At 41.0% G+C, this 12580-nt stretch overlaps 2 protein-coding genes across 6 annotated transcripts in view; one reads left to right on the forward strand and one right to left on the reverse strand.

Moving 5' to 3' along the window:
- The window catches only part of Csn7 (COP9 signalosome subunit 7), a 55872-nt gene that overhangs the window by 31479 nt on the left and 11813 nt on the right, over positions 1-12580 (forward strand). The gene's annotated exons all lie outside the window — the stretch shown is intronic.
- Glurb (metabotropic glutamate receptor B) overlaps positions 1-12580 on the reverse strand; it is a 219279-nt gene that overhangs the window by 4382 nt on the left and 202317 nt on the right. For all 3 annotated transcript variants that reach the window (XM_076324502.1, XM_076324501.1, XM_076324503.1), the window contains exons 5-12: positions 10439-10690; positions 10033-10207; positions 9585-9691; positions 5278-5427; positions 5045-5178; positions 4296-4454; positions 1581-1747; positions 355-731 (exon numbers count right to left, since the gene is read on the reverse strand). In XM_076324502.1, the coding sequence (XP_076180617.1) occupies positions 355-731; positions 1581-1747; positions 4296-4454; positions 5045-5178; positions 5278-5427; positions 9585-9691; positions 10033-10207; positions 10439-10690 (1521 nt within the window). The remainder of the gene's footprint in view (positions 1-354; positions 732-1580; positions 1748-4295; positions 4455-5044; positions 5179-5277; positions 5428-9584; positions 9692-10032; positions 10208-10438; positions 10691-12580) is intronic.

Raw genomic sequence — 12580 nt, forward strand, 5'->3', positions numbered from 1 at the left:
AGTTTGCATATTCGTGGTTAAGAAATATTAATTCGATCAATTTGCACAATTACTTTATCTTCGATAATTGCAGAGATACACGTCCAAGTGGATTTCGCCACCTGAATTTTGGAGGCGGTTTTCACCTAAAATGAAACTTCTTCTGTCGCTAATGAAACGTTACTTGTTGTATTATTCGTTACACACTCGATTACGGGTATTAATGTAGCTTAATTTACTTTAACACGAGTGTAGGTAAACCGACGTATCGGAAGAAAGGTTAAACAAAATAGAGAATAGGAGAGCGAATATTGAAAGGACAAAGATTCGAAGACGTTAGTTATACCGATGAAAGACATTACAAAAGATATTTACCGATGTGTTTGCTTTCGTTGAAAGCTTCCGGGATTTTTCTCGTGAGGACCGCGTAAACGGTGCAAACAACGATCAGCATGATAGGGTAGGCGAATGCGATCATGTAACTGGCGTCGACGTAACTATTGCAAACGAGTAAATTGTCTTCTCTGGTTGGGTAGTGATGCATCGCCTTCGCCGGGTCGATTATCATCCAAACTCCATTAATTAAAATTTGCACGAACACCAAGCCAGAACAGATGATCAGCTGCGATCGCGGGGATATGAAAGATGGTCTCTTGGCGCTGTGTTTGCTAGCGTTGAAGATCCTCGATATTCGATTTGTCTTCGTTAACAGAGCGGCGTAGACAACGGTGAAACAGAAACCCGCAGCGAATCTGTCGAACAGCGCGACAACTGCTTCCTGTACATGTTCCCTATGCGAATCCGCTATACATACATACGCAAAGTGAAGCGTGATTCGTGGTAGCACCTAACAAGCGACGGTTTCTCATGAAAAAGTGAGTCGAAAATGTGAAATAAAATTTTCTCCCATCGGGAACAAAATTCCCCTATAAGATTTTGAAAACTTACTGGAAATACTGACACGAAACGGATCGATCCTCGGTTGACTCTTTAACCGTAAAGAAAACACCGAGTATATAACTTTTCGATCGTTTTGAACAATTCGTTGAGATGTTTCACTTCTTTACTAAAAAGTACATTTATGTGTACTTCGAGGCGTAATTATTACGCGATGAATTGTGAAATTTGGAGATGCGTGTTACACGAGAGACGCGGACGACGAACTCTCGAACTCGATTTTCTTTAAAAGAAAGTCTCGCGTGAAAAAATTCCATTCGGTACCGTCGATCCGTTATTGTCACGAGAGACCACCTCTTTTACGGCCGCGAATCACACTTCGATGCAAAACAGACGTTGATACACGACGACGTTTAAGAGAATGGAAGCAGGTGCAACTTTACTTCTAATAGATTCACCGTTCCACTTTATATTCTTCGTCTGATTCCCGGTAATCGAATGCCTCGTAATTCACTTCCCGTTGGAATTTCGTCTGTCGGCTTTATCAGTTTTACCTCGATCGATCATGTATTGCATTTTCAGTTATCTTCAGCGTCGGGCGTCTCGTTTCGCGGAAAATTGAATTTTTCGAACTACAGAACGGCGGGGCACTCTTGATAGAGAAAAATATGGGAACGCTGTGTTGCAAACCTTTAACCTCTTACCTTTGGATACCGCAAACGATGTCCGTTGGTCTCAGCACGAGGGCGAACGTAACGAGATAACAGAGCAGAATTCCAGAGAGCAGAACGTAAGACAGTTCGCGACCAGATGCGCGGACCACCGGTGTGTCGTTGTGCTTCAGAAATACGCCACAGACGAATAACGTTACCTGTGCATAATCGAGAAACATTAAGAAGAACCTTACGGACTTAATCGTACGGTACGGATAAGTTATTGCGAGAAATACGGGGAGCGAGCACCGAAGCTGTTTCCGAAGCTGTGGTCCGTGGAACATTGGGGCCTGCGAGTTTACAAAAAAAGAAAAAAAGCGAATTGCAAAATGAAAGACGACAAACGGTTTCCGTAATAAGGCTTTACAATTTTTTGTGCCATTTTCCACCGCATATCGCAACGGACGAGCTCTTATCGTTTTTGTTACAGGGTGTCCCAATCGTCACCGGTCGATTTGAATTTCGTGCTATTTTTAAAACGTCAAACCGATTAATCTGAAACTTGACGTATATCGTTTAGACAGGTGGGAAATTAATCGGGGAAAAGTACACGGTGAAAAAACGCGTGCAAATTATTCAGGCGTATTACGAAAAATCGCGATCTTTAACGCTAACGATTCGGGAAATTCGTAATCATTTCCCTCGAAATCGTGCGCCGGCAAAAAGCACTGTGCAAAGTTTGGTCGCTAGATTCGTTGAAACTGGTTCAGTTGGAAATCTGAAAAAGTCACCGCGTTCCCGTACCGCTCGTTCGAGTGAAAACGTTGCTGCTGTTGCTGAAAGTGTGAGAGAAACTCCGGGCACTTCGATTCGACATCGTTCTCAGGAACTGAACATTTCGAGGACGACCAGTTTGCAACGGATTTTGACAAAAGATCTTCATTTGCCCGCTTATAAGAGTCAATTGTGCCAAGAAATTAAACCATTGGACCATTTCCAACGTTGCACGTTCGTGAATTGGGCGCTGCAGAAGAAAGAAGACGACGACGATTTTTTCGACAAAATTATCCTCAGCGACGAGGCGCATTTTCACCTTTGGTGGCTACGCGAATAAACAAAATTGTCGCATACGGGGCTCGGAAAATCCACGACAGGTTGAACAATTGCCAATGCATCCAAAGCAAGCCACCGTTTGGTACGGTTTTTGGTCAAAAGGGGAGGTTGATGAAATGGCCTGCGATTGGGCCATTTTTCTTTGAAAATGGAGAAATGGTTACTCTGAATGGGAAATCGGGACATGTTGACCGATTATTTCTAGCATCAATTGGAAGGTCTTCACTTGGATGATATTTCGTTTCAGCAAGATGGTGCTCCTTGCCACACAGCAAACGAAGCAATGGCACTTTTGCAAACAAAATTTCCGCAACGTGTAATTTCTCGGAGAGGTGATGCCAATTGGCCACTAAGATCGTGCGATTTGACACCTTTGGATTTTTCTCTTTGGGGTCAAAGGTAAGATTTATGCCGACAAACTAGAGACAATTCCAGAGCCGAAAGGAAACATCGAACGTGTTATTGGTGAAATTAATCCGAGTTTGTGCGAAAACGTTGTGAAAAATTTTGGGAAAAGATCGATGGTCTTTAAAAAAAGGCAAAGTGGCCATTTGGAAGATATCTTGTTCCATTATTAACTTCCGAGTTTGTATTTTATATAAAAAAAAGAAATATCAAGATTACTTAAACCGTTTGAGTTTTATTCAAAAAATATTGGGATACCCTTTACTTCTATATTTTTTATAATCTATATTTTAAATACGACAAGCCATTCGTTACACTTCAGCGTATAATCTTTTCGATACAAATTTTTCTCGATTTCCCCGTTAAAAACGAAACACACGGTTTCGTTGAAAGAATAGGCGAACAGACGCTTGGTGCTTCGCGATTCATTAAAAATTCGTGTCAGAGAATACCGAAAAATTCACGAATTAAATTTTATCTTCGTCAGCGTTGTACAGCGTTTCTACAGCGGAGAAGTAAAATTTTGATATTCGCGATGAGGTAATTTGTGAGAGTTTAACACCGAGAGATTCAAATCGTAGATTAAACGGATGGTTAGCGTAGAGCGGTGTCGTCGCTGGATTTGGCTCGAAGGATTCAAAATGTAGAATCCGATTCGGAGGAAGAAAATGTTAAGAATAAACGTTGAAATTCATCACATTGGATCCAGATCGAAGGATCAGAGTTTGCGTTTGCAACGTCGCTCTGTTCACTGCATTTCGAATTAACGGAGTGAAAAAGTGTTCGAATTACGATAAAGTGCTTATTGTTAAAATTCAAGGCGGAAAGAGGAGACTTTTTTTACCGTTCGGTGGTATTATCGTAAATGAATAGTCTCGCGTAGTTGAAAAGTCAGTTGTCTTAAGTATTTGTCCGTGATTGGTAGGTGTCGAGGGTGGATATTTTCACCGGATTCGTCAGTCCGAAATTATACGAGTTTTCGATGACGGTGGTATGCATTCTAAGTAGTAATTAATAGTTCGAGGATCAGTTACTGGCCAGGTTTTCGAAAACGAAAGTTCACACATTTACGATACGGTCCTTGTCCTTCTGCACTTGCGACGCTACAGTCGCTAATCATTATTGACAGTTCCTGCCTTCGGATGTATTACTGTTGGGGGTCCAGAGCGTTGCATTTCCTCGTTTCTATGGGGATCTATCTAATTTCTCGCTGTAAATATCCTCCCCGGAGTACGTGGAAACATTTACCAGCATCCCTGTGGCGGAGAAGGACATAGCCCCTATCGCCCAACCGCTTTCGGGTCGTAGGAATTCCTCCGGGATGTCCCGGCAAGTAGAATGAGTCTCGTCTGGCACGGTACCTTGACGACAGGGAATGCATTGCGTCTCATCTTTGGGATGCCGTATCTGTTTAACAGACGTTTCAGATTTCGTGTAAAATTCGGGCCGAACGTGACGAGCTTTATTCGTTCCGGTGATCGTTTCCAAAGTGGGCCGTACAAAGAGGTAGTTCGTTTCAAAGATTCGGAAACGTACTTCTGTACCGCGTCAGAGATACTTTCCCTGTTCGTGTGTCTTCGACGAGTGTATTCTCGAGACGCGCAAGATCAAAAGGACGTCGAAGTAACGTTAAAGAATCTTTTTTGTAAAGGAACGCGTTACTTGAAAGATTCTCGCGCTACAAAAGCCATTTTCTCGAAAAATCGGGCGTAACGCGCGAAATACGTACTCGTTTTCAATTTACTCCCGCACGAGGAATCGCGGTGACGCGAACGACTTATTCTTTTACGAGTCGTCGACTCTTTTGAATATTAGAACGTTGCAGCAACCCGCGACGCGACGTTGCCCGGAATTCGTGAAATTATACGAATCGTTTCTGTGTAAATCCGTTCGTTCCAACGAACAACGATTTTTCCACGTAGACTTCGTGGATCGGTGAAAAATATTTAGAGCGAGACGGCACGTATGTACGATCACGACCATGCGGCGTTACGGACCTGATATTGGGTACAGTTGAAGCAGTGCCAACAGCATCTCTCTCCCTCCACGTACTTCTTTGCCTGGCCGACTTCGCAGGGCAGTGAGCACACGCTTTCGGGTGGCTGACGATGTCCGAGTTTAAATTGGATTTCTGCAAGGAATATTCGAGTAGGTAGCAAACAGAGACGATTTCCAATTTTGAGCGGGGAAAAGAAAAGGGAGGATGGGAAGAAGGGCCGGCCTAGCTTACCGGACATGTTCAGACGTAGTTCACCCTCGAGATATTTACCGACGCGGACCCACTTGTACTTGCCGGGCTCGGTTTGCTTGAAATGGATGATATTGTACCTGGCGGGTCCATCTCCGTTTCTATCGAACTTGAATTTATCGCCGCTCAGACCTTAAACATTTGTGTTAGAGAGGACCTGAATCTATGGACATTTATTGGGATTTTTTGTCCCACGGAACGTCTCTGTTCGTTTAGCCACGTTGCGACCGTTATTCCCGATTTCTCGATTCTCTTTTTCGTTTCTCGAGAAAATCAAACGTGCCGTAAAATTAATTCTATCCAAATAACATCGATAACATCTAACCGAGAGAAACGTATTTAAATTATATTTACACATTTATTCGTGTCGAAAACTACATGTCAACTTTTCAAAATACAAAAACGGCTACACACAAAGATGAAATGTACTGTCATAATCCGGTTTACGTACGTTCTCTCGAGTTACGTCGTTTCTATCGGCAACGCGATAGGTGTGTTTGTTCGAACAAAGAGATTTCCGATCACGTGGTTTATTTTTCGTTCGAAGGTGTATAAACGTCCTGTGTTGTGTTTAAATCGAAAATTATTATAATTTTCAGCTGTGTTAAAATGTATTGACCGTAAAAGGAAGGTGGTCTCTCTTAAAAGGAGAGTGCAAGGCCTTGGGGTCACCGATTTGGTTCAAATTTTACAGAATGCAGGTAGATTTTGCTCTTCTGTTGCTGAAAGTGTACGATTATATGGGCCATTAATCAATAATGTGCTATCGGATTTTCCGTGTTCGCTTGGGCCTGCTCCGAGCGCAGGCTTGGAAAATATATTGCGTGCGAACAGACCTGCGTTATGGTAAACACTTGGCGCCGATCTATGGCTAGGTTTCTTAGAAGGCACGAGCGACTCTTTACAGGGGGTCGTGCAAGGCGACCGAGCGTGGGAATGCACGAGAACGAAAGGAAGTACGTGTGGTTCGGAGAAAATGAAGAAACGAAGAGTGTTTGGAAAAGACCAACGATTAGGATAGGCGAACGTGACCGAATGTCCGAAGTGAGAGGGATTGAGGATTGGAATGAAAGAGAATGAATGCGCGTAGGGATATAGAGTGCGAGAGGAACGTTTTGGAAACACTATGTAGCAGTATGTATGAGTACGAGTATTAGTAAAGACGTAACAAGAGAGGAGAGTTGAAAAGACGCACTAAGACGAGAGACTTGTAAAAGACGTAAGCGACGAAGACGGTAAAGATGCGTGCCGAGGGCATCGAGACGATTAGCTTAGTTTTATACATAGTCGATCTATCTTTAGTGAAAAGAGAAACCTATTATCAATACCACGTTTAATACTAATAACACTATAATATATAATATGCATATCACACACACACACACACACACACACACACACACACACACACACACACACACACACACACACACACACACACACACACACACACACACACACACACACACACACACACACACACACACGCACACACACACAGAGAGAGAGAGAGAGAGAGAGAGAGAGAGAGAGAGAGAGAGAGAGAGAGAGAGAGAGAGAGAGAGAGAGAGAGAGAGAGAGAGAGAGAGAGAGAGAGAGAGAGAGAGAGAGAGAGAGAGAGAGAGAGAGAGAGAGAGAGAGAGAGAGAGAGAGAGAGAGAGAGAGAGAGAGAGAGAGAGAGAGAGAGAGAGAGAGAGAGAGAGAGAGAGAGAGAGAGCACGGGTACAACAAATTTTTAGAAGCTCGTACGGAGTTCAGCAATAATTTTTGAGATATTTGCAATCGAAGATTCATCATTGCTCAAAATTAGTTCCGTTTAGAATGGTTAGTATGCAATGGTTTGGCATAGAGGCAACGAATCAGTGCGCGTTACGACTTGGGTTCAACTCTGGGAAAGACGAATAATCTTTTCTCTCACTTCTTTCTCTTTTTAATTCTTCTTTATTTTATATCAATTTTGTACATACAAACTTACTGGAATACTTGGAAAATTTTGTTTGCTATAAAAAAACATAAAAAAATAAATTATGGTTAAACGCAAAAAGCTACAGAAACGATCGTTTATACAAATATTTAGTACAACCTGGTCTTCTGTTTTGGTCCACGTTTCTGTTCGTCACTCAAGGGCTTCGTCCTATTTCTCGTTAACAGTAGATGTCGATGTAGCTTCAGTTGCTTTTCCGATAAGTTTCGCCACTGTACGCACAATGAGAAGTAAGAAGCTAATTTTATTTTTATCCTTACTCTGTTAATCTGACAAATCTTTTATTTATTGCTATCCTTCTACTATTTATTGTTTCCAGGCACAATTCACTATAAGTTAAAGGTTTTTTTTTCTGTTTTTCTTACGCAACGTTTTTATTATTTTGTAATAAATATGTTTATAAATGATTGTTTCTGTAGCTTTTTGAGTTTAACCACAATTTATCTTTTTACGTTTTTCTATGACAAACAAAACTTTCCAAATGTTTCAGTAAGTTTATGTGTAAAAAATTGATATAAAATAAAAAAGAATTAAAAAAAGATAAAAAGAAGTAAGAGAAAAGATTATTCGTCTTTCCCGGAGTTGAACCCACGTCCTAACCGCGTACGAACACTGATTCGTTGCCTCTATACCAAATCATTGCATACTAAACATTCTGAACGGAACTAACTTTGAGCAATGATGAATCTTCGATTGCAAATATCTCAAAAATGATTGAATAGTGGCCTACATAATCATATAATAGGTTGCTCCATAAGTTTTGTCGTTCGATAAGAAATGGAGCTATTAGGTTCGTCGTTTAATTTTTTATAAATGGTATTACTATTTGATGAACATGTGTGAAGTTTTATGTAGATCCCTCGACTCATTCGTGTATTTACAGTTGTTCAAAGTTGAAGTGTCATAGTATTTTTTTACAATGGAAAAAATGATAAAACTTATCGAACAACCTAGTATCTTCGGTAAAAAGAGAGCAAAATCCTGCAAAATTTGAACTAAATTGGTGACCTCGAGGCCTTGCACTCTCCTTGTTAGAAGGAGAAAAAACAAGTAGATAAACCAGGTCATGCATTACAGAAGAAATCCGTGTATTGTTCGATGGTCAAGATGTTCGCGAGGTATCGCTCGAGAGCTAAGTTTCGATGCGTTGTTTTACCTCTTGACTCGCGTAACAATATCATCGTGAAACGTTACCGTCTAGATCGGTTCTAGGAATTGGTTCTTTTAGTTAGCAGACCTTTCCACGTGCTTTGTTCGAGAGGAAACATCGGTAGGTTTCTGTTTTGCGAAATTGAAGGGCAAATCACATTCGAAATACCCCCAAATATTTTCGTCGCCGAACTCGTCGTAAGATCGTCACGGAAAACTCGGTTGGTCGCTTTTAGGGCAAACACAGTAGATCGTTGATAGTTACGAGGAACAGACAGCAGTCCGCTGAGAGCTTTCGAGACACTTTTATTATTCAATCGTTGAACTATTCGAGACGAGTTTTAAAGTTCCAACACACGTTATCACAGACACTAATGCTATCGGTATGTATATAGATAATTGAAAATAGTCGTCCAATATTGAATTGGGATGTTATTCTATAAATGCGAATTACTGGTAAATCGTGTGTAAAAAATAGTTTGAATAGGAATTAATAGGATGATTTCGAGGAGGACATTATCTGTTGTAATTGTATTACTTTTTCTGTACATGGATGTGCAGAATCGTAATTTTTAATACACTGATAAAAGCAGTTCGTTATTTCTCACGAAAGAGTACTAGTCTACTTACGACGAAAAATCGACGTAATAGTTTGGAAGATAATTAATGTGTAAACTCGGGAGATCACTGTGCTAGAATAAATTACCGAGCGATTGGTCATGTTGTAGCATTCGATGCATTTTCATGGACAACGATTACTGGCCTAGTGTCATTGATCGTATTTTATTGTCCAGTAACGATTAAGCGCCGTTATTAAATTAAGGTCTAGCTGTATTTCGTTATTTAAAATTTGTAACTTTCTGACCGCTGGAAACATTGTCTTTTTCAAAAAATATTACTTTAGTGTTAAGTGGACGCACGTTGCTGAGCGTGTTTCTATGTGTACGTGTATGTCGAGATGGAGACGTTAATGTGCATTTGGGAGAAGGTATAGTTGTGCGCAAGAGAATATTTGAAGAGTTCATCGTCTATTTGTTAACATTCGTCGCTCCTCGCATTTTCTGTATTCGAGAATAATTAAATAAATACGTTAGGCAGCATTTCAAAGCGCGTTCGTTTCGCAAGTTATTTGTAACAAAATATCCTTGTAGCTTACCTTCGAACTCTACCTCTCGCAGATATTTTAGAAGCTCCGTTCCTTTGGTTGGCTTCATATGGTCACAAAGCCCCGGTTGTTCCAGACAAAAATCTTTGTGTATATTTCTGAAGGTGGAAAGAAAAGAAAATCGATATGCTTATAGAGGAATATTTGGCACGTTTCATCCTATTGTTGCGTTCTGTTTGACTCGAAGTCATTTTTATTTGTACGCGGATAGAATGGAATATGGAATATTTGACAAAATTTTGCGGTACAAAGTAAACGTCTGGTAAGATGGCGAAGGGAGAAACATTCGGAGTATTTTTTTCGCAAACGATAAATCCGTAAAAAAAGGATGAAAATCATTACGAATAGAACAGGTTGGTGGAAAGTAGCAGGATAGAGTAAATTAAAAGTTTTAGAGTGGTAAAATATTTACTGAACAAGTAAATTCTTGTTTCGTTACCGAAAAGCGTAGGCGAACGCCATTACTGCGTCGGAGACGAACTGTAGTTGATCTTCGAACGCCGTGTTCTGTGCCGTCAGACGCTCTTTCGTCGTACACGATTTGGTATATCCTTTGTTGTACGGGGTTTTCGATGAGTTCGGATATCGACACTGGAAGTGATGTTCCCAAAATTCTAAAACCATTTACGACAAATTATATCACGACACCGAAAATCTCCACGTCGATTGTCTATCTCGCGCGTCTTCGTTGTTCGTGTCAGGGACCTGAAAACATTTCGTGCGAACAGTTCTTTCGATCGGTTGGCTATCGAATTCACGTGGCCCCGTTGCTCTATAACCGCGGTTTCAGAAATTGCAACTGTCTAAAGTTTAATGAAGCTTTCGTGTTTCAGACATTCGCTTACCAACAAACCACGGATTCCTACGGTTGTTCTCCACGGTCAAATTCAGGAAGTACTCTTTGAAACCCTTGATAGGATTGGCTTGAGGCTGAACCGATAAAGTACCTTCGACTTCCGGCTCGTTACCATTGCTAACTAACCCCCTGGCACTCCATCCGTCGCTGCCAATCCACGAAAACGCACCGGTTGCATTGCAACGTCTAACTGCTCTCATAACTCCGGCAACTTCTTGATCCGAGCCGTATATGATGCACCCTGTGGGAGATTGAACAATAACGGTAGATAAATTAATTACTCCAATGGAACTTGCATTTTCACCCTCGCGCGTCTTTTGATTATTCGTTACCAACGGTGAAACATATCCGAGGAACGAATTTTTCGATAATCGATCGATGAAAAGAAAAATAGGAAATTCGTAAGAGGAGAACGGGGAAGTTAGTTCTCTTCGAACGATGCTTTTTTATTACGCGAACGAACGTAAAAGATTTTATGGACGTATATTGGATCGATTTTCAGGTGCGTGTAAATTTTGTAACGCTCGTTACAAATTTCAATCTAAGAACGATAACATTTTTTTTCACACATTCTTCGAATACTATGAATCAATGTGGGTCGAAAGTTCGAGAGGCTAAAATAACTGGAACAATTCATTGCTTCTTCGCAATTAAAAAGGAAAGTAGTCAACGGACGAGTGTATAATGGAACTGGCGTTTAATTCAGTGCATTTTTTGCGTGCACTTCTTTCCTCTTAATTAAATTACTCCGAAACGCGGATACATTGGACGTTCGAGACGTAGCATTTTTAAGTTACGGAGCTTTCAACCATTTCTCCGGGTTTTTTTTTCCTTTCCAGGTTGTGAATTTTTTTTACTCCTCGTTGGGTGGGCAACTTGAATGCAACGCGCTCTATTGACTCGAGGGAAACAGACGTTATTGTCTCGTAGTCTTTGCTTTAAAGAAACATCATCGTTACGTGTTGGCTCGGCCAACAGGAAGCGCTAGACGTTAGGTCTATGTATCCTCATTGTTTCGATAAGCAAGAAATCCTCGCGACGCGCACCACTTTTCTTTTATACAAAAATGTCACAACCATGGCTAACCTTCGTAATTTTGCACGGATCCCTCAGAATCTTTCTTCTTGCGTTTCAGTTCGCCGGTTCTTGACGAAGTTCCGTATAATTTAGCGGGACTCTAAATCATTCTCTTCCAGACGTTAATAATCAGGAGCGGATGGCCGATAAAGCTTCGGACCGTGATGCGTTTCAGATCGATAATGGTGGGCCTTGCTGTTCGAAATACGGACTAACTTCGATAAAAAAGTATACTTCTGTAAGCGATCTTTGGAACGATCGCCACAGTTGGCAACGAACAGCATATACTATGTTGTTCGATAAGTTTTGTCGTTCGATAAAACTGAAGAGTATTATTGAAAAGTATTGGGTTGTTCAATAAGTTTTGTCGTTCGATAAAATTTATTGAACGGTATAGTACTAAGTTGCTCAATAAGTTTTGTCGTTCAATACTGTTCAATGTAGTACCGTTCGATAAGTTTCATCGAACGACAAAACTTATCGAACAACCTATTAGTGTTTTCGACTGTTTGTATGGTAATGCGTGAGAACGTATAGTCTTGCACGTGGTTCAGGGAAAATGTGAAGTGTTTGGGAAAGACGAGCCAGTGAAGTGTTTCCGAGGTGTGAAAGAAGAGTGTTTGAACGGAACGACGGGATGTTCAATGTAAGGTGTGAAAGACGAACAATTGAGTTGTCGTCGTACTAAAGAATTTTGGGTATGCATGACCAGATGCATCGAGTGAGAGAGGTTAAGAATTAGAACGAAAAAGAATGAATGCGTGCGAGAATATAGGTTGCGAAAGAAGTACAATTGAGATAATTTTGATTGGAGATTCATCGAAGTGAGTCGGAACAAAGACCTTTTGCGAAAGAAATAACCCACCGTCTTTAATTACGCACCTTGTGACTACTATACTTCAATGTAGCGATCACAGCGTTACGCGAGAAGAAATGTCAACGAGATTGGAGTATTCTTCGTGGAGTGAAGATTATTTTTGTCGTTTATTTCGATTCTTGTGGTACGCGAAACGCGTTCCCAATTTCCTGGAAACAACCGTCGCCGTTCGACCGA

Source organism: Ptiloglossa arizonensis, chromosome 12, assembly GCF_051014685.1.
Source record: "Ptiloglossa arizonensis isolate GNS036 chromosome 12, iyPtiAriz1_principal, whole genome shotgun sequence".
In the NCBI taxonomy this organism is placed as follows: domain Eukaryota; kingdom Metazoa; phylum Arthropoda; class Insecta; order Hymenoptera; family Colletidae; genus Ptiloglossa; species Ptiloglossa arizonensis.